Below are 22,890 nucleotides of genomic sequence, written 5' to 3'. Positions count from 1 at the left end.
AAACCATAGTTCCGCCCTCTAACTTTTGTTCCAAGGACTTTGAACCATAGACTTAAAGGATTAGTTCACTTTCAAATTAAAATTTCCTGATAATTTACACACCCGCATGTCATCCAAGATGTTCACGTCTTTCTTTCTTCAGTGGAAAAGAAATTAAGGTTTTTGATGAAAACATTCCAGGATTTTTCTCCATATAGCGGACTTCACTGGAGCCCAAACGGTTGAAGGTCAAAATTACAGTTTACAGCAGCGATCCCAGACGAGAAATAAGGGTCTTATCTAGAGAAACCATCGCTCATGTTCTTAAAAAAAAAACTAAAATTATATAAGTTTTAACCATAAATGCTCATCTTGAACTAGCTCCCTTCTTCTTCTCTATTAGAATTCCAGCAGTGTAGACACTGCTAAGTGTATTACTGCCCTCCACAGGTCAAAGTTTGAACTAAATTGTCATTTACAATATGCTAGTGCAATAGTATATAACAATTAGTTCAAACTTAAACCTGTGGAGGGCAGTAATACACTTAGCAGTGTCTACACTGCTGGAAATCTAATAGAAAATAAGAAGAGAGCTAGTTCAAGATGAGCATTTATGGTTAAAATGTATAACATTTTTTATATATTTTTAGAAAATGACCTTTTAGAAATAAGATAAGACCCTTATTTCTCGTCTGGGATTGCTGTAAACTGTAATTTTGACCTTCAACCATTTGGGCTCCAGTGAAGTCCACTATATGGAGAATAATCCTGGAATGTTTTCATCAAAAACCTTAATTTCTTTTCGAACGAAGAAAGAAGGACATGAACATCTTGGATGACATGGGGGTGAGTAAATTATCATGAAAATTAAATTTGAAAGTGAACTAATCCTTTAAACCCTTTTAACCCTCACTACAAGACATTCTTAAAAAAAAAAACTCTTATGAGTGAAATGCCAGATTCTTTAACTTTTTTTGTATTATGACTTGTTATAAAAAAAGATAAAGGGTAAAACATGTTGAATATACTAATTTTGAAATACCATTATAGTGATTAACCCATTTGTGCCCAAATTTTTCTAAATGTTTCATGCATATAATTGTGTTAATAGTGTCAAATATGAACATATTTTGCCCTTGACAAACATGGAACACACAACACTATAATAGTCGAGTCAAGTCACCTTTATTTATATAGCGGTTTTTACAATGTAGATTGTGTCGAAGCAGCTTTACATTGATAACTGGTACATTATTTTTGGTGCACGGCAGCTCTTAAAGAATAGTGTCAATGCAGGCAGATCAAAGCACTGTTGAATATCAAATGTCAAGTCAAATGTCAAGTGTCCCCGACTAAGCAAGCCAAAGGCGACAGCGGCAAGGAACCCAAGCTCCATCAGGTGGCAAACAAGTGGCAAATAGGTGTTAAAATGGAGAAAAAACCTTGGGAGAAACCAGGCTTAGTCGGGGGGGCAGTTCTCCTCTGGCGAACAGTGCTTTGTTACGAATAAGGTTGCTCTCATAAGTCTGATAGGATCGTAACATTCAAAATATTTATTTAAGTTCAATCCAGTTGAGGATCGTATTCATCACGCCGGTATGGACGGTTGTTGAGGAACTGTGCCACTGGTTGTCGTGTTGATGATGTCTTCACAATGGATGATCTAGTTGACTCAATCTCTGCTGATATTTCAGGGCTGCTTTGTGGGCATGTCGAGGCGCAGGTCCTCGGTCTCACCTGGATACGGCCCGGATCCGGTTGACTACGGTAAACCTCGGGATAAACAGAAAGACTAATATTAGCGTAGATGCCATTCTTCTTCTGATGTAACGAGTAGCTACATCTGGTGTTACAGAACATTATTATTTACTTAAATCACATACTTATTTATACTTATTTATATTTAAAATTTGCACACATCATAACTGTACATACAAATTGTCTATATATTGTTTTTTGCTTTTTTTGCATATTGTATATTTGTATATTATTCTTTATTCTTTTTATTATCTGTGTCTTGTCTAGTCGCTGTCACTGTTGCACTGCAGCTTTTGTCACTAAAACAAATTCTTAGTATGTGTAAACATACCTGACAATAAAGCTCTTTCTGATTCTGATTATAATTTAGTTTCCGCAGATTTTTGTTTTTTTCTCCTTAAAAATCGTATTCGAATGTGCAGCAACTATAGTTGCCGCTGGGCAAATATGTTGTAAGCACCCTTTCATTGTCAAATTTGAATAGGAGGAGAACATTTGGCATCTAACTCAAAATAACTGCTTTCAACAGATCAATCTCTGCAGATCAAAGCTGCATCTATCTTATAATCTCTTTAATATGAAAACACAACAAATCCATTTGTCTTAAAGTGGTGGAACACGGTGCAGAACAAAGTGCAGCCATTAAGTTGCCCAAACAGGGCATTGTGAATCAAAAAGTTAAATGGAAATAAATAAATAAATAAATAAAAATCATAGGCTAAAGAAAATTTTACTTCTATGTGACCCTGGACCACAAAAGCAGTTATAAATCACAGTTGTAGCAATAGCCAACAATCCATTGTATGGGTAAAAATTAGCGATTTTTCTTTTATTCCCAAAATCATTAAGAAAGATATGGAAGAGGATTAGGGCCAAGCAATAATGAAAAAATAAAACCATCTCGAGATTAAATTTCGAGAAAAAAGTCGTTAAATTTCGAGAAAAAAGTCGAGATAAAATTTTGAGAATAAAATCGTTAAATTACGAGAAAAAACTTGTTAAATTACGAGAAAATATTCGTTAAATTATGAGAAAAATTTTGTTAAATTTCGAGAAAAAAGTCGAGATAAAATGTTGAGAATAAACTAATTAAATTATGAGAATAAAGTCATTAAATTATGAGAAAAAAAAGTCGTTAAATTACGATATTATATATTATTATATTATAATTTAACGACTTTTTTCTCGTAATTTAATTACTTTATTCTCAACATTTTATCACGACTTTTTTCTTGAAATTTAACAATTTTTTTCGCGTAATTTAACGATTTTACTCTCAACATTTTATTTCGACTTTTTTCTCAAAATTTAATGAGATTTTTCTTGAAATTTAACAACTTTAATCTCAAAATGGATTTATTTTTTTATTATTGCTTGGCCCTAATCCTCTTCCGTAGTACGATCATGTTCCGTGAAGATATTAAGTAAATTTCATAAATATATCAAAAATATTGTTAAGGACTTCATTTGGACAACTTTAAAGGCAATTTTCTCAATATTTTGACAGTGTATGCAGACAATTTCTTTCAAAAGACATTGGGAATAGGAAGTTATGTCATATGTGTCCTCCCTGCTCCCCTTTTCTCTCTTGGGTAGAGTTTTAGTGGTTTGCATGAAATTTCTTCAAGCACTCAACATGCAATATGTTGTAATATTCCTCACATGCAAAGGAAGTGCGTCCATCACTACCAAACTAAGCTGTACAGCAGAGATGTCAGTTAAAGTGTTAAATTATGTTTTAGGTGGGATATTATGAAAGAAAAAAACCCTAAACAAGACCAATAACCTTGATTTATTAACACAGTATACCCCATTTCCCCATGATATACTTACAAGTCATTTGCCCACCGGCAAGCTTTGACTTTTGACTAAGTGTACAAAAAACTATAGATCTCTTGTAAGATTTGTTTTGTTTGGATTCTAGAGACCTTCATGATTATGTAGATATGTATATGTCAACAAAAATATTTATTGGTAACATGAAAATTAAGTTTCTTTAGGAGTGTTTGCCTTCACCATGATTCCTGGAAGTAGGGGTTGGAAGTTGACAGCCTCAAGTGGCAGGAAGGAAGTGAATACTTTTTTTGTTTTGTTCTTGAAATCCTTTATTTGGTTGTTTTCTTGCATGTCATTGAGACATAAAACATGGATAACATCTAGAAAAATACTTCCAAAAGGAAAATGACAACTGTACACTGCGGCAACTATAATTGCCGGTGGGCTGAAATGGGTTAAAAGATATCCAAGGGACTTACTTAGCTGATTAAATTTCTATTTGATAATAAAATACTCTTAAGAGAGCTGGGTATATTGCTTATGGATTGTAGTTACTGATTACAAATTACATGACAAAATTTGTAATCAGTAATATAATCTCTTAGATTACACAGTTTTGTTAATGTAATCTGACTACTTTTGGATTACATTTAGAACAGATACTGAAAAGCATGAAATTCTCAGCTACATCAAATATTTCATCTATATTTCATATATATATTATTATTATATTATTATTTCATATATATAGATTTCATATATATTCATCTATATTTCCCCCTCATTGCCGGAAAAACTTGAAAAATCATTAATGTGCATAAGTGGCAGATTTTTTATGAAAAAAAAATTAACATTAAAAAAATGACAAATGAGGAAAATCAATGAATTGTGAATAATTTACTGCTATTGTGTAAATAATATGTAATTATGTAATCCATAAAAAAGTAACTGTAGTCTGATTACGAGTATTTTAAAAAGTAGTTTACTCTAATTACAAGTACTCAGATTTTTGGAATCTGATTACATAATCCAGATTACATGTAATCCGTTACTACCCAGCTCTGACTCTTAATATATCCCAACAACCTTCATATGAGCATTTGTGGAAGAGTATGGAACAAAGCAGTGTTGCTTATTCAGACAGAAACATCTTACATTTATATTTTACGTCCATGAAACGTCCGGTTTCACAGACAGGGTTTAGCCTAAAACAGGATTAGGCTTTGATTCAATTTATTCAACATTTAAGTAACTTTTATAAACAAACACTAGAAAAAAGCATTATTGGTGTGAATCTTGAGACAAAACAATGACACTAACATATTTTAAGATATGTCAGTGCAAGGTACTTTCAGTTAAAACGGCTCAAACATGCATTTTAATCTTATGCCTTGTCTGTGAAACCAGGGGAATGTTTCCCAAATATTGGTCAATAATAAAACATTTGTTAAAATAATCATTTTTAAAATAAAATAATACTTTTATTCAGCGACGATGCATTGATCAAAAGTGACTTTTACATTGCTACACAAAAAAGTTTTTACAATAAATGCTGTTCTTTTGAACTTTCTATTCATAAAAGTATTATGAAAAATATTGTCTCAGTTTCTACAAAAATATTAAGCAGCACAACTATTTTTAATACTGACAAATGAAATGAGCACCAAATCAGCTTATTAGAATGATCATGATTCATGTGACACTGAAAAAAGGCTTTGCCATCGCAGGAATAAATTACATTTAAAACTAATTAAAATGATTCACAATATTGCTGGTTTATTGTACTTATCAAATAAAATGCAGCCTAGGTGAGCATAAGAGACTATAAATGATTTTTATCAACCCTAAACCTTGGAATTGGTAATGTATTTTTCTCAAAACCTTTTCTTGAAAGGTCTGTAAAATTTTAAATAGCGCAGTTGATATTCCTTAAAATAAACAACATTATGAAGATGCTTGTTCTCTCTTCAATGTGAAGTTCAAAGGACTCAGAGAACAAAGCAGCCTTTCTTAATAAAACCGAGGGTGGGGATTTTATTATCAGTGTCACGGCATGATCCACAGTGAAGTTTTTTCCCCTACTAAAATCAACGTTTAAGAACAGCTTATTCAAGGTACATTTGAAACTCAGTGAGACCATTAAATATCAAGAAGTCAAACAAGATTCCTTTATTGGTTGCATACAAATCAAACGCATAACAAAGCTGGAATGACCTTTCGTTTCAGTTCAACAGGAGAGCACAAGACAGGAACACTCATCTCTCAAACTGTTTTTAAGTTTTGTATATCATTTTTCCAATGTCTCTGAAGGCAAATAAAATGTACATGGCAAACAGATTATATACAGTGCAGAAAAATGGAAATATACAGTAATGACATGATAAAAATGTTATGATAAAAAGTAAAATGAAAGTATATTTCTACCATAGCTAACATACCAACGCCTTTATCAAATCAAACATCAAGATAATCCTCATCCATCAGTTCCCTAATATAGCTGTTATAAAACATTTTGTTGAATGACCTGAGACAGTCTAAGTGATTACGAATTATAAACAGTACAGATTGTTGTTTTCATATTCTTGAAGTGAGAAACAAACGTCCGCTTGTAGTTAAAATACATTTACCCTGAAAAGTGGTATAGAGTAAAATGGCTGTAATAACCACTGTGACCAACACCTGCATTCACTCACTATGGTATATATTTATATATAAAACAAAAAGATAAGGGAAACTTTCTGGGGGAAAAATAAAATGCAGGCTTTTTTTTTTTTTTTTTTGATATGACATACATTTGAGTCTCACCATGCTGATACCTGAGGTGAGAAAAGTTACATTCGGCTCACAGTGGCTTTTACTGCCATTTCTTTGTCAGTCAAACCTGTATGAAACTGAGAACAGCATACTATCGCTTATTATGTGAAATGCTGGATGAGCTTTTTAAGTTAAAAAACAAGAGCAAGCATAGAGGGGGTTTCATTGACGATTATGGGCAGGAGAGTCTGTTTTAAGGGCTTTCTAAGAGGGGATTGTGGGTGATGGAGTGAGGATGAGGAAGCTCTGAAAGAAAACAGGAAGGCTTGCTCTTAATGGCAGCAGCCTCCACAGTGGCCGCCCCCATGCGCGTGCCCCGACGCCTCGCCATATTTTGTTCTCCGGCTCAGAATTTCATAGGAGCAGTCCTCTCCACAGCAACCGGACATACTGGGTGACGTTTCGTCAATCTCAAACCTGAAAGGAAGAGGGCGGCCATTGGTGAATTCCTATTTTAACACTGAATAAAGAATAGCAGTTTTTTTCAGTAGTTGGCTAAGCACTTGTTGCCATGGCAACTGCTATCATCCAGTGTTTGGCCAATCATAGAGGCCTGTATAAAAATCTGTATTCAGAGGAATGTTGAATGTGTATTAGTCCAGAAGGATGGGACTTACTGTAAAGCCTCCCTAAAGAACTGGTAAGCCCCATGATTGTGTTTAAATACAGTCAGCATGACCTTTTTCATTTGCGTGCTGAGGAAAGACACAAGGACAAAAAGAGAGTGAATCATGAGTTTTGTACTACACAGGTAGGGGTGTGCGATATATATATAGTGTACGATAATACGATTTACTTTATTAAAAGTTCTGTAAAAATGCTCCTGTATGTGTCTTTTAGGCTATATTTATTATCTTATGATATAGCTAAGCAATAACACAAAGAGTGTCGTTTCCCCCCTCAAATATCAACACGATTGCAATGCGATATTGATTTTATACAACAGTTGAAACAATTAAGCGACTTATTTTAGACACAATATTGCCTGTTTTGCTCTATTTTGTGGATGAAAATAGTTCCAAAAAAACTCTGAGCAACACAGTGGTGTTTTGTTACTGAATGAATCAGTCCATTTAAACAAATCAGTTGAATTAATGACTTAAAGGGTTAGTTTACCCAAAAATGAAAATTCTGTCATTAAGTACTCAACCTCATGTCGTTCCAAACCCGTAAGACCTTCGTTCATCTTCTGAACACAAATTAAGATATTTTTGATGAAATCCGATAGCTGTCTGACTCAATTGACAGCAATTTAACCACTGTCAAGGCCCAGAAAGGTACTAAAGAGATAGTCCACGTGACTACAGTGGTTCAACCTTAATGTTATGAAGCAACAAGAATACTTTTTGTGCGCAAAAACAAAACAATAACGACTATATTCAACAATCTCTTCTCTTCTGTGTCAGTCTCACAAGCAGTTGAAGCAGTAAGCACAGTGCAGGCTTCCAGGTTCTACGTCAGAATGCTGACGATTATTGGCCGGCTCCTGCGTCAGCATCACATGCATGCGTTGTGCTGCGCACATGTACAGCTTCGGCCAATACTGAGCCAGTTCCGAAGATGAATGAAGGTCTTAGGCCGGTTTCACACTGCACGTGTCAGCAGAGCGCAAACAGCGCATATTTTTTTTAGGCACCCATGTTAACAGACGAGAGCATTCACACCGCACACAGAGGCTGCGCGGCAACGCGTTGCAGGAGCAGAGCAGAAGCAGCGCCGTGATTGTTTTGGCGCTGGGTCTATTTTTGCTGTGCTGCTAATGCTCAATTAAAGTGAAAGTACACCTTTGATGGACAAAAATATGATTTCACACAAAAGAATTGGAGCAGGAAAGAAAATTAATATTAAATATTTATAGAAGATTTACTCATTTAAACTTGTTTTTAATTATTCAGTTTGGGTCAAGTATGGTGTATTACAAAAAGAAAATATGATATATAAACATCATTTTAGTTATTACACAGACAGATATATAGGCTATAGCATACCCAAATCAAACTCATTTGTGTCACAAGGCTTTTAGTTATTTATTTTTATTTTTTTTATGTTTTAATGCGGGTGTTGTACACCTCCCCATGTTAAACTTTCAAGACTATCAAATTTATAAATGACCAACTTATAAAAACAAATTTATAGTTGTCTTTGTAAAGAAATGCTCACTTTATATGCAGCTTGGTGCCGCTGCTATGACGTTGTACAAACGCTTCCAGTGTGAATACTCGCGCATCTCTGCAGCTGCAGTTCACGCTCACGCGCTGCTATCATGCACCGCTGACGCTTGTGGTGTGAAACCGACTTTAGGGGTGTGGAACGACATGAGGGCGAGTAATTAATAACAGAATTCTCATTTCTGGGTGAACTAACCCTTTAATGATTCGCTTTTTAACAGTGACTTACCACCACCTACTGGCTATTTTAGTTTCATATTTAAAGTATCTTTTCAATTTTAAAATCATTTGATATCAATGTTTTATTTTTTAAAACATCAAAACATTATTTATGCATTTGTAACTGCAGGTTAAATGCATTTATGTCACATCTGAGCTGCATGAAAAAGTCTGTGTAAATATATCCAAATGCCACCAGATGCAGCTTCTGCCTTTCCTCGGCATTGCGTGGATTTTGTTGATACTGATTTCATTTGATATAGTATCTTATCATACTAATTTAATTTATTGATTAAATGTAATAATTTGACATAATAAATGGTGCATTGGCTACATTTAAAATGCCCTTATAAAAAAGGTAAAAATGCAGATAAAAGGTTAAAAATAAATCAATTTAAACTTATTGGAAAATTTTATATCCGTCACTGCCGTGAACCAACCACCACACAAAATTATGAAGAATAACAAACTTCAGGAGTCAGCTGTCCATGGCGGTACCCACACACACACACACAATACACACTCAGCAAAATATCGTCTGATTAAATAGAGATATTTTGTGTCAATATCGCACACCTCTACGCAGGAATCATTTTTTGGAGTGCTGTGTTTGTTGTGGTACCTGTTGGCGATAAGCTGAAGGATTTGGATGAGAAATTTCCCCAGGCCTTTCCGTCTGACTTTACTCTCCAACTGAACTTCATAACTGAGGAAACATTATTAGAATCAGTCAGATAGAAACAGCAATCTCTGAAGTCATGTGTCTTATATGACTCAGAATCAGTGAAGTCACACGTTGCCAAAATAACAAGCGAGTCAGACGCCCTCCCACAGACTCTCACAAACAATGTGTGCAATGACAAATGGACAGAGAGATATGCACAATACATCAATAAGCCGATAATGGTTTTGTTTTTGTAAATATTAAAAGGACAATAACTAAAAAATTCTATACCATTTTGTCTAAAGTACAATCAATCATTTTAAATGCAACATGTTAATTTAGGTATAACATACTGTATGGAAAATGAATATAAATTTTCAGTGTCAATCAGAGTGTTTTGTACCTTGTATTAAGCTTTATCCTCAATCCAATCACAAGTGGACGAAGCTAAACACAGGTATAAATGGGGTCTAAAACATTTTGAGCTTGTCCACTTTCGACTACTTCTAAAACGCATTCGACCAGATTTCTTTTGTAGTGTAGACGCTCATGTGGTCAAATATGTTCGAACAGCAGCAAAAGACCACCTACACTTCACCTAACATTAAACACTATGGGAACTGCAACTAGCCAAACGGGATTTAAACTGTTGAATGAAGACCCAAGTTTGGTTTGAAGATGAAAAACGTAAAGCACAATGTTCTCTCACCATTCCCGATTTCTAACGCACTCACCATGTTCGAGTGAATCATCTGTGGTCTTGCAGCTGCCAGAGCAAACGAAAGCTACTGCTCTATGTTTTTCCGTCTTCTTTCATGTTCATATGTAAATTGCGCAAGCTTATTTAGTCCATTAGACAGAAAGACTTGAAAAATCGTATACATTTACCCTCCCCTCGAAGAAATCAGGACAGAAGTGGCCGAAAGTGGACAAAAGACGGATTAAAACACCAGGTGTAAACAGGGATGCGTCTCCCTCGTCTACTTGTGATCCAATTGACCAAAACACATCTTAATATCAGGTCTAAACACAGCCTACGTAGGGTTGCAGAGGGGTGGAAACTTTCCTTAAAGGTGCCATAGAATGCTTTTTCACAAGATGTAATAAGACTAAGGTGTCCCCTGAATGTGTCAGTGAAGTGTCAACTCAAAATACCCCATAGATTTTTTTTTTATTTATTAATTTTTGTAACTGCCTATTTTGGGGCATCATTAAATATGCACCGATTCAGGCTGCTTCCCCTTTAAATCCTTGCGATCCCTGCCCCCGAGCTTTCAACTCTATAATACATTACATAAAGTTCACACAGCTAATATAACCCTCAAAATGGATCTTTACAAAATATCCATCATGCACGCTGCATGCATGCATAAGATCATGCAAGTACAGTATTTATTTGGATGTTTACATTTGATTCTGAATGAGTTTGATAGTGCTTTGTGGCCAATGGGCTATAGCTAACATTACACACTGTTGGAGAGATTTATAAAGAATGAAGTTGTGTTTATGAATTATACAGACTGCAAGTGTTTAAAAATAAATAGCAATGGCTCGTCTCTGTGAATACAGTAAGAAACAATGGTAACTTTAACCACATTTAACAGTACATTAGCAACATGCTAACAAAGCTTTTTGAAAGACAATTTACAAATATCACTAAAAATATCATGATATCATGGATCATGTCAGTTATTATTGCTCCATCTGCCATTTTTCGCTGTTGTTCTCGCTTGCTTACCTAGTCTGATGATTCAGCTGTGCACATCCAGACGTTAATACTGGCTTGCCTAATGCCTTGAACATGAGCTGGCATATGCAAAATTTGGGGGCGTACATATTTATGATCCCAACTGTTGCGTCACAGTCGGTGTTATGTTGAGATTCGCCTGTTCTTCTGAGGTCTTTTAAACAAATGAGATTTACATTAAGGAGGAGGAAACAATGGAGTTTGAAACTCACTGTATGTCATTTCCATGTACTGAACTCTTGTTATTCAACTATGCCAAGATAAATTACATTTTCAATTCTATGGCACCTTTAAATTTCTGAAAACTTTCCAGAAATTTTCCATGAGAAGTCAAGGTGGGGAATATTGAAAATTATATATATAATTATTATATATAAAAATCTTCTGATTCCAGAGTGACAAGGGGCCTCATGTATAAAATGTTGCATAGAAACCATCCAATATTTGATCTTACAATCATTTCTTCAATGGGCATCTGTCTGATTTAGAGAAGGAATGTATGCAGAAAAAATGTATGTACACCTCTCTTTCATATGTGAAACCTATAAATCACAAATGATCTTGAAAATGACAAAAGATCACCAGTCAATGTCCAAATCCTTTACTTGAGAGTTGTGAGCAGCAACAATTGGTTAGATTCCCAAATTCCTACAGTACTCCGACTCTATTCCATAAAGAAAAGTGTGCATGCCTGCTTAGAACCTGACGTGGTGCCAAGCACTTTTCCACATCAAAGACCTTTCTATAAATACAGTACGCACACCACGTTCAAATCTGTGTATGCACGTTTTATAAATGAGGCCCCAGGATTCTTGAAATTATCTGTGCATGTGATGGAGGAATGCACAGTGCATGCAGGAGCTGTGGCCTCAATAGCCCTGCAATAAGTAGTCTGCTCTGTGCATGTAATTGAGGAATGCACAGGGTAGAAATTCAACTGAATTTACATTAAATTTGGTTGTTTTAACCAAGATTATGCTGCAAGATGATTTTTTTCAAACTACATTTAAGTTCAGTTAATTCCCCTTTGCAACCCAAGGCCTAAATGAGTGTTAGATGATGGCAAATGTGATCTAAATGTAAAAATAGGGGAACTGAACAATTAAGTGTCCAATACTGATTTTAAAAAACAACACACCTCTTATATCAGCCGATAACCACCATGGTACTAAAACACAGTGCATTCTTAATAAACTGATAGATTTTATATTAATTCCCAACAAGAAATTCATAGCCGCCCTGTGTGATACGTAATAATTAAAGCAACGTTACCAATATAAAACCTCATCTCCACACTCCACATCAAATCGAAAGTGGGAAAATGCTAAAGGCGTGGAGTCAGCATCACGGGCCAGAAGATACCACGCTCTCTCGTCCTTCATCTCCTCCCTTTTCTCTCTCTCCTTCCATCCCCACTCACTCTGTTCATATCTGCCAAAACAACAGAACAACATTCACATTTCGCAGAAGCAGCAAATGCACACTTTTCATAGGTTTATATACTCGTTCACAGGGACATTTCTCACTGAACTGAAAGTCTATGGGACACAACAAACTAACAGGTATCCATTAAGAAGCTATACGGGAAAGCTCAAGATGCCAGACACTAAAAATTTGACAAATAAAGCAGCAACAAAGTTACTACTAAGGCAGTAACAATATGGGATGTTGGATTACCCCACATGTTGACTTGCTCAATACCTACAGCGTCTGCATGTTGGCTCTAGTCAACTCATAGGCCCACTCCACTGTATCTGGACTCAATGCAGTTACCCGTTTACACTCAATCACCAGGTTTAGCCTGTGACCGATTCAGACATTCACAATATTAGTATAGCATTAAAAAAAGAAAAATTATTTCAGTTCACAAGCAGACATATCCGGCAAAGGGGAAAACAAAGATAACATACCCATTTCTGTCATACTTTTTGAACACTGGCATGGCAGACAGTGGATCGTCAAGCTGTAAAAAAAATAAATAAATAAAATAATATGGACACACATTGCCTTAATATTTCTCTATTTCAAGAGCCTAAACAAATGTTGCATGTTAATTTTAAGACAAGTGCACTGATATATTGTTCTCAATAATACCTTATTGGCTGCATCCACCTTAGCACACACTGCATCCATAGCTGCCCGTTCTTCAAGTCTTCTCTGCTTTTTCTCCTTTGCTCTGTTTGATTTTCTCTAAATAGTAACGGAAAAACATACTGTCAAACACCACCCTCAGATAAAGACTGAAAAAAACCTATATTATATTATAATAAATCTGGGAAAGTTAAGAGTAAATACAAACAGACATCGGATAATGTTTTTTAATTGTCTAGAGAGCAGGCTGGTTGATGGTCAGAATAATATGAATATACATACAGCGAGTTCTGAAGTGAACTGAATCAACATTGAAATTAAGCTGAATAGTGACACTATTGTTTTCAGAAGCTGCTTTACAGCTGAAAAAGTCATTTCATAATTAACTGATTTTGCAACATTAAAACTGTTATTTTCCTGTTTGAAGCTGCTTTGAAAATCCATATTGAACTGCATAAATAAATGTGACTTGACTCAAAATCTGAGACATTGATAATCTGGTATCTTTTATCATGAACTTTTAGGCTTTTGGAAAAACTTAAAACAATGTTATGATATTAAATGAAGACTAAATGGATCATTAAAGGTGCAATATGTAAAATTTTCTGTCCGCTAGAGGCCTATTCAAAACAAAGGCGTAGCTTGATGCCAAGTTTGAGCGCAGAATCTTGGGACATGTGGTCTTCACCTCAACGGACGGTGCAAAAGAATAGGGATTGGACTCAGGAAGAAATCATGTTCATGGATGCGATTATTAACGTTACTGTAATATGAAGCAGAGCAGGACCGAGTGATGTTGGAGCTGAACGAGGCCGCTGGGACTTTTATTATGACACAGTCACCGGCGCCACTTCCACTTTTCCGGTCATCAGTATGTGGTAATGCAGCTCTGTTTATCATATTAGATACATTTGAGTGTGTTGAAAATTATGTTACTCTGTACGTTCGTTCGGCGGCTGCTGTGAGACACTGTTACACACTGCAGTAAGATAGATCCATAATAGAATATCATATTAAATGCTGGATGGCTTGTGTTGATAAATGGCATGCAGTTAATTTAAAAACGTATTGTATGATGGAGAAAATGCTGTATTACTGTTACTAAAAATAAAGCTGCATCTGATTATGCAATGTTACCTACTTGACAAAATAGTGTTTTTCTCTGAGGCATGGTAAAGCATGGTACTCGCAAATAGAACAAGAAAATTAGATTTAAACAATAAGACTAAACGTCTTGAGCTATATAACAATAATTCGAACCGAGGGTAACGCGGGTATGTGAACAAAAAATCTTACATATTGCACCTTTAATCAAATTAAAGTACATTTTGAATTTTCGTACAGACGGTCAGCTACTCTTGCTTCCATGGAAGCACAAGATTTTTAACTTAACTTTTCACAAAAAATTGTGGAATTAAATGCTTATTTTATCATGTTTAGAAATAAAATAATATTAGCTAGAAATGTTAATGTTTTACTTTAGTTTTAAAAAGAATTATCGCCCTAAGCTGAACATCTCAAAATGGCTATATTGTCCAGGTCAATTCAAATTACAAGCAAACAATAATGTTGCCTTCAAAACACATCCCATAAACATAATTATGACTGCATTTGTTCCTATCCACATGTGACCACATGAAAGTTAGTGACACATTTGTGGATGTCATAGGATAATGGTATTTCTGAAAAACTGAGTATTTAAAGCTCGTTTTTAATAACTACATAATATATTATCAATAGGAGCACATATCTAGCTCGAAGCACAGAAAGCAAGCCTTTCTTCAGCTCAAGGTATAGCACTGGCAAGAGAAGCAGGAAACAGGTGCTGAGAACACAAAGCACGTGGAGATGAACGTGGTTAATAATAGTTTTCTAGGGGCTTGACGATGGCGGGCTCTGTGCATAAAGTTCACTACTGCCAAACGCAAATTTATCATTCAAACGCGATGACTGAGCACTGTCGGTGTCGTGAAGGGTTTGATCTCGCAGTGGCTGTTGGCATCATGCTAATTAAAAAGCCAGTATGGTGAGCTCTCAAATAGTCATATCTGACCAGCTCCTTGCATGACTCTGATACATCGACTGTTTATACAGCTGATAATACAGGCAGTTTGATGAAAACGGCAACAGTTTGCCGTGTTAAATGTATCAGTGTTATTGTGCTTAGTGTTGAAATGGCGCAGTCGACGAGGCACCTGAAATGAACCAGAAACCACTTGAGGTGGACATTTGTGTACTTAGATGGACACTACAAGAATCTATTCGGGACTTGAGCATCTTTAAACCACCGAATTCCCACCACCACCACCCCCTCGTTATTCATGAGCTCCGCGTTTGCCTCCATCACACACACACATTCACACACATTCACTCTTTCCGGGGATCATGATTTGCTTCCATCGGTCTTTGTTCAAATTGCCGCACGCATTTATCAAAACCCAAGAAAGAGCAAAGCTAACAACATACAACATGGACAGACAAACTCACCCCCATTGTGCAGATTTTATACGACCACCTTGACGCGACTACTGCACTCTAAAATGCTTTAAAGAAGTTAGAGATCTGAAGATGAGATATGGTCTGTGGTAAAGAATGTTAGAAATGCTAACGAGCGAGCTAGTCTGATATAATGCACGAGCTCGCAGGGTAGGCAGCCTGAAAACACTCTACAAAGCAACTAGCGACGGCTGTTCGCTTTTATTTTTTCCTGCCAGATTCGCGCCAAGAAGCGGGGACGAAATTTCCGCGCTCTACTCTCCCTTTCTTTATCTCCTTCTCCTTTCCTCCCTCCCTCTCTTCACTCTTTCTTTCCCTCTCAGCAGCACTGGGCATTAGCTGCTGAGTCTTGGGGAAATGACGACATAGGGTTTGGGGTTAAGGGTCAAGCTCTCTCCACATGCTTCCTCATGTTAAAAGGTATTTAGTGACCTAGAGCTATAAAGATAAAGGACATGTAATTGATATAAATGGGAGTTTTCTTTGATGGATATCGTGAATGCTGTTTAGGTGCAACCTAAATGTGTAACATTCTTTTTTAAAATTATGGAATTAATGATACTTGTTAAAAAAATAGTCACAAAGTTAATGTTGTGCACACGTTATGTAAAAAGTTGTTTTTAAATCACATTTTATTATTTTTTGGAATATCATTTTTTTTTTGTTTATTTTCAATCATGTCAAGAAGAAAGTATTCTGAATAAGGACAGTTCTGCGACATCATGCGTTCATGTAGGTCTTCACTGTATGTTTGCTAGTGAATACACACAAAGTGTATTTTTGACTTTTCCAATAAAGTTGAATTTATTCATTTTCTACTATTTTTACTATTTTCTTCCCTCGGTTTACTAAAACATGCACACGATTTACTATTTCGTTCCCTCGGTTTACTAAAACGTGCACGATTTACTATTTCCTACCCTCGGTTTACTAAAACGTGCCCACGATTTACTATTTCGTTCCCTCGGTTTACTAAAACGTGCATGATTTACTATTTCGTTCCCTCGGTTTACTAAAACATGCATGATTTACTATTTCGTTCCCTCAGTTTACTAAAACGTGTGCACGATTTACTATTTCCTTCCTTCGATTTACTAAAACGTGCATGATTTACTATTTTGTTCCCTCGGTTTACTAAAATGTGCACGATTTACAATTTCGTTCCCTCAATTTACTAAAACGTGCACGATTTACTATTTCCTTCCCTCTGTTTACTAAAACGTGCACGGTTTACTATTTCGTTCCCTCTATTTATTAAAACGTGCCCACGATTTACTATTTCCTTCCATTGGTTTACTAAAACGTGCCCACGATTTACTATTTCGTTCCCTCGTTTTACTAAAACGTGCACGATTTACTATTTCCTTCCCTCTGTTTACTAAAACGTGCCAACGATTTATTATTTCGTTCCCTCGGTTTACTAAAACGTGCATGATTTACTATTCCGTTCCCTCGGTTTACTAAAACGTGCACGGTTTACTATTTCGTTCCCTCGTTTTACTAAAACGTGCACGATTTACTATTTCCTTCCCTCTGTTTACTAAAACGTGCCAACGATTTATTATTTCGTTCCCTCGGTTTACTAAAACGTGCATGATTTACTATTCCGTTCCCTCGGTTTACTAAAACGTGCACGGTTTACTATTTAGTTTCAACAGTTTACTAAAACGTGCACAATTTACTATTTCGTTTTAACAGTTTACTAAAACGTGCACGATTTACTATTTCGTTTCCTCGGTTTACTAAAACGTGCACAATTTACTATTTTGTTCCCTCGGTTTACTAAAACGTGGGCACGATTTACTATTTCCTTCCCTCGGTTTACTAAAACGTGCACGATTTACTATTTCGTTCCCTCGGTTTACTAAAACGTGTATGATTTACTATTTTGTTCTCTCAATTTACTAAAATGTGCATGATTTACTATTTCCTTCCCTCGATTTACTAAAATGAGCGCATGATTTACTATTTCCTTCCCTCGGTTTACTAAAACGTGTATGATTTACTATTTTGTTCTCTCAATTTACTAAAACGTGCACGGTTTACTATTTCGTTCCCTCTATTTATTAAAACGTGCCCACGATTTACTATTTCCTTCCATTGGTTTACTAAAACGTGCCCACGATTTACTATTTCGTTCCCTCGTTTTACTAAAACGTGCACGATTTACTATTTCCTTCCCTCTGTTTACTAAAACGTGCCAACGATTTATTATTTCGTTCCCTCGGTTTACTAAAACGTGCATGATTTACTATTCCGTTCCCTCGGTTTACTAAAACGTGCACGGTTTACTATTTCGTTCCCTCGTTTTACTAAAACGTGCACGATTTACTATTTCCTTCCCTCTGTTTACTAAAACGTGCCAACGATTTATTATTTCGTTCCCTCGGTTTACTAAAACGTGCATGATTTACTATTCCGTTCCCTCGGTTTACTAAAACGTGCACGGTTTACTATTTAGTTTCAACAGTTTACTAAAACGTGCACAATTTACTATTTCGTTTTAACAGTTTACTAAAACGTGCACGATTTACTATTTCGTTTCCTCGGTTTACTAAAACGTGCACAATTTACTATTTTGTTCCCTCGGTTTACTAAAACGTGGGCACGATTTACTATTTCCTTCCCTCGGTTTACTAAAACGTGCACGATTTACTATTTCGTTCCCTCGGTTTACTAAAACGTGTATGATTTACTATTTTGTTCTCTCAATTTACTAAAATGTGCATGATTTACTATTTCCTTCCCTCGATTTACTAAAATGAGCGCATGATTTACTATTTCCTTCCCTCGGTTTACTAAAACGTGTATGATTTACTATTTTGTTCTCTCAATTTACTAAAATGTGCATGATTTACTATTTCCTTCCCTCGGTTTACTAAAACGTGCATGATTTACTATTTTGTTCCCTCGGTTTACTAAAACGTGCATGATTTACTATTTTGTTCCCTCGGTTTACTAAAACGTGCATGATTTACTATTTCGTTACCTCAGTTTACTAAAACGTGCATGATTTACTATTTCGTTACCTCAGTTTACTAAAACGTGTGCACGATTTACTATTTCCTTCCTTCGATTTACTAAAACGTGCATGATTTACAATTTCGTTCCCTCAATTTACTAAAACATGCACGATTTACTATTTCCTTCCCTCTGTTTACTAAAACGTGCACGATTTACTATTTCCTTCTCTCGATTTACTAAAACGTGCGCAATTTACTATTTCCTTCCCTCAATTTACTAAAACGTGCACAATTTACTATTTCATTCCCTCAATTTATAAATCATATGCAGGATTTATAAATCGAGGGAACGAAATAGTAAATCGTGCATATGCAGTCATGACCTCATCTCATAAATCAAACACCTGTGATTCAGAAACTACCTGCTAATGCACTCACATTCATGTAAAGTATCCTTGTTGACAAGTTTGGGTAAGCAAAGGCAAAACGCACAAGATACAGTATCTTCAATGCCCTGTAGATGGCGATATCGCTTCTTTATATCAGAAACAAACTGTTGCAGAAAAAGTTAGGTGTCATATAAAATGTAATTTGTAATTGCATTACTCATCACAAATGTAGTGGAGTAAAAAGTACATTTACTTGTTCAAAAATGTAGTCAAGTAGAGATTAAAAGTTGCTAATATATTTGATACTCAGTACAACTACAAAGTTGTAAAGTTGTAAAGCCAAAAAGATACGTAAGTACAGTAACTAATTACAGTTACTCAAGTACTTTACACCTCTGCCAGCCTGTCACCCTCCGGACTGTTTTTTTGCCATGGCTTCAGTCATAAAGAACTCCAACTCTGAATTCTTGTTTGTGCTATTTTGTAGTAAATTCCATAGTGTGCTGTTTTGTGTGTACTGTGCATCAGTAAAACAATTAAATGTGATGGTGTTATGTTTGATGATTTTTTATTTATTTTTTATTTTTTTGGCTCATAAAAAAAATTAATAAGCTTTTAATGATTATGGATTGATTTAATTTTTAATATATAGGAAAAGTTTATTTGGGTTTAGCCTGGGGAACACAGGTCAACACTGTGTTTTCAGTCAATAATTATGTGTTTGTTTTTTTGTTTGTTTGTTTTTTTGCATAATTGGAACACATGTAACAGAAAAGAACAATGAAACACAAATAGATGCTAATATTAATTAACCAAAATTCTAAGCCCATCAGGGACATTATTAAATGCTTGGTATCATATTATATTAAATATTCAATGAATACAAAATTCTTTCGATTCCTATAATAGAGATATATGTTTAGGTGAAACCACCACCAACATGTCCGAGGGAATGAATTATTTATCAGAGGCCTATAATGACCCTACAGTACCTCTTTCGTCCACAAGGAAGCACTAGTTGACAATACAGGGCAGCAAGTTAAGTTGCTACTGTGGAGGAACTGCTACTGTGTGTCTCCACCTTGGAGAATTACCATGGCTTGAACTGCATACTTAAATACCAGTGGTAATAATTTCAGTACACCGAATACTACAGTAAACTTTGAACCTCACACATTTAGTAAGGATGGTCCCTTGTTGAACACCAATTGCTTCTTTATTATAAACAATCCACAGCCATAACTTATAGGATCTATCATGTGTTGAAAGCAAAGAACGCTGCATATTCTTGACCACGCCCCTCTCGCAGATGGGCCGTCACGAAGCCCCGCCCCGAAGCTTTTGTTTTCGGGTAATCTGTCTCGCGACGGGGAGAGATGGCATTTTCAGGAGGGGAAACAAGGGAGGGGGGTCAGAGAGTTCACCACTGTTAAAATCACCACCACAACTCACACTCAACCTTCATACATGCTCGATAACCACGATGGAGTGATTTTAATGCCTATTAAAATGTTTATAAATCAACAGATCACGACCTAAATGGCTATACTAATGCAGCACGAGAACAATGGGATGTGGCTTTCAATGTTATTGCTGAAAGTTCGTGTAAAAAAATAGGGCAAGACTCAAACTACACCTCCAGGCCTGTGGTTGCGAGCAGAGATCAGTCCTGTAAACCTCTTTCTCTGACTAGTGTGCATGTGCGCGCGTGCACGCCTGCGTGGGGGGTGGTGGAGGAGGGAGTGCAAGAAGAGGAGGAATAGAGAGAGGGGGAGGGGAGGAAAGAGGAACTCAGAGGTGATGAGGATGGAGGAAGTCTAACAGAGAGGAAGAGGAGAGAGAGAGAAAAGAAAGGAGAGATCATCATAAAGGGACAACTAAGGTGAGTTAGAGAAAATGGAGATGGTTCTTTTGCACAGTACTGGCAAGATGGCATGAAGGAGGGGAGGGAGAAGATGGTTGGAGAGAGAAACACATAGACAGAGAGGGGATGGTTGGGAGGGGTCTTGTGCCACAAGTGCTGGTATGTCTGTCTCTGTTCTTGTCTGCAAAAACCACAGAGAAAGAGTATCAGTGAATACGAGTGAGGATCTGTCCATCACTTGGGCCTGCTGGGAGATAGTGTCAGTCCATATAATCCAGTCTTTATATGTCAGTATCAGTGTTGTGCCTTGATATCAAGTTTATTCTCACCTGTAATAGCTCCAGGTTATGTTTAATAATTGTAGACCATGGCTTACAGTGTAAATCATATTGATTTCTTTAGGACTTGGATGTTGTAAAAGAACTATAACTGAAGCTTAATCCATGATATTCATCATAAAATGCTCATTATTAAGCTAAACAAGCAAGTTCTAGGCTGTTTTTCCCCTCTCCTGCATATATTAGTGAAGAGTCTAGGCAGCCTCAGCACTGCATTGCACAGCTGACGAATCCCTTCGCGCACACAGCAGGAAGTAGTTCCGTTTGATTTAATGTAGGAGCACCGCAGGTAAATCACAAAGTAATGGATCGGTATTGAGTTCGTTTTATGAAGAGATTTGTCTGAGATGTTCTAAATTTTTTTTAAATATAAACAAATGCGCAGTTAACAGTGAAATAACGGCTTTTTACGACGGGACTGTTTCACTTAGCGTTTTGTTATTAATGCTGCGCATTTGCGAACGGCGAGAGTCAGATTAACTCATGAAACGATTGTCCAAGGCACTTGTTATGAATTTGATGCCGGTTAAACGGACTATGTAATTGACATGGAAGTTAGTTGGGGAGAGGCGAACACAGCGGAAGGTTTTCTCGGTTGTGAGGAGTTCTCCGGTCTCCCCGGCACATACACACGGATAGGATCCGTATGTGGCCGATGCGATGAACTGGAGAGAATGAGAAACGTGCGAATATCCACTGAAGCTCTAATGTAGTTGAATATTACCAAACGTGCGGAGTGCTGATGTTTTAAAGCACTTATTTCTCGCTTAATAAGTTTGAATAGGTGAGAAAGAAAGCAAGCCAGGTAGTAAACTGCTATTCGGACTGGCAACTAACGTTATAAGGCAAATGTTCTAGCCATCAACTGGAATAGGGACATAAGCGTGGCTCTACACAAAAGGACTCAGACTTGAGTGAGCGACTGTGCGAAAAGAGAGGTGAGGGGAAAGATGCTTTTTGTCCCTTTTGTGTACTTTTGAAGTTTGAATGATGAATTATCATTAGCCGAGCAAGATGCGTGCGCGTTTACTCACAGAAATGTTTAAATGAACAAGGAACGGTTGATTGGATGGTGGTCGGATGATGCGACCTCTCGGAGTTTTAAGGGGGCAATCGATAACTGTTTTCACCTGAAACACTATTAAGAGTTGATTTGGACACTTTTGTTATGCGAAGGACGGTCCAGTGCCACATAATTGAGTGTTTTGGACTGAATCTGAATTCACACCGAGCCGGACGGCAACTTCAATCAATAGAGACACTGGTCGTGACGTCACGCTCTCTATTCAACGCTTCATTTTATGACACATAACGATTTTTTTTATTTTTTTATTATTATTCTTTTTTTTAAAAAAACTTAATTTACAAGTGTGAACAAATACTTAATCTTATTTAATATTTTGCTGACGTGTAATCAGAATAAAGCCAAATTATGTAATTTATTTTGTCAAATGCGTCTTTTGTGTCAACTTTTATAGATTAGAAACATTTTACTTTTTATATTTGTGTATATTTTTGGGTGTTCAAATGCACAATTTGAGTTTTAACTTATGAAAACGGCGATAGGTGCAGGTTGGCCATCACAATGGCATTTAGCTTAACAAAATAGTTTTTTGGGTCATTG

At 36.2% G+C, this 22,890-nt stretch overlaps 1 protein-coding gene across 2 annotated transcripts; it reads right to left on the bottom strand.

Moving 5' to 3' along the window:
* Nucleotides 1-5,685: 5,685 nt before the first annotated feature.
* On the bottom strand, nt 5,686-16,048 carry naa40 (N-alpha-acetyltransferase 40, NatD catalytic subunit). 2 transcript variants are annotated; one of them, XM_067400443.1, is made up of 8 exons: nt 15,704-16,048; nt 13,220-13,315; nt 13,036-13,088; nt 12,831-12,926; nt 12,398-12,556; nt 9,337-9,420; nt 6,945-7,022; nt 5,686-6,744 (listed from the first exon to the last, which is right to left on the bottom strand). In XM_067400443.1, exons 1-8 carry the CDS (start codon nt 15,707-15,709, stop codon nt 6,600-6,602), a joined length of 717 nt encoding a protein of 238 aa, XP_067256544.1. In that variant the 5' UTR covers nt 15,710-16,048; the 3' UTR covers nt 5,686-6,599. The 2 variants fall into 2 exon arrangements, with proteins under 2 accessions (XP_067256544.1, XP_067256545.1); XM_067400444.1 differs by lacking the exon at nt 12,831-12,926.
* Between the last annotated feature and the right edge of the window lie 6,842 nt (nt 16,049-22,890).

This window comes from Chanodichthys erythropterus, chromosome 11 (assembly GCF_024489055.1).
Source record: "Chanodichthys erythropterus isolate Z2021 chromosome 11, ASM2448905v1, whole genome shotgun sequence".
In the NCBI taxonomy this organism is placed as follows: Eukaryota; Metazoa; Chordata; class Actinopteri; order Cypriniformes; family Xenocyprididae; genus Chanodichthys; species Chanodichthys erythropterus.
Note: the sequence above shows the minus strand (reverse complement) of the source record. Positions and strands in the feature narration are given on the sequence as shown.

What these genes read in the sequence shown, in the direction of transcription:
- naa40 (XM_067400443.1), bottom strand. An exon ending in AGGTGGATGCAGCCAATAAG is followed by an intron (nt 13,089 to 13,219) that starts GTATTATTGAGA and finishes TTTTTTTTACAG; the next exon opens with CTTGACGATCCACTGTCTGC. An exon ending in GGAGATGAGGTTTTATATTG is followed by an intron (nt 9,421 to 12,397) that starts GTAACGTTGCTT and finishes ATGTTTCCTCAG; the next exon opens with TTATGAAGTTCAGTTGGAGA.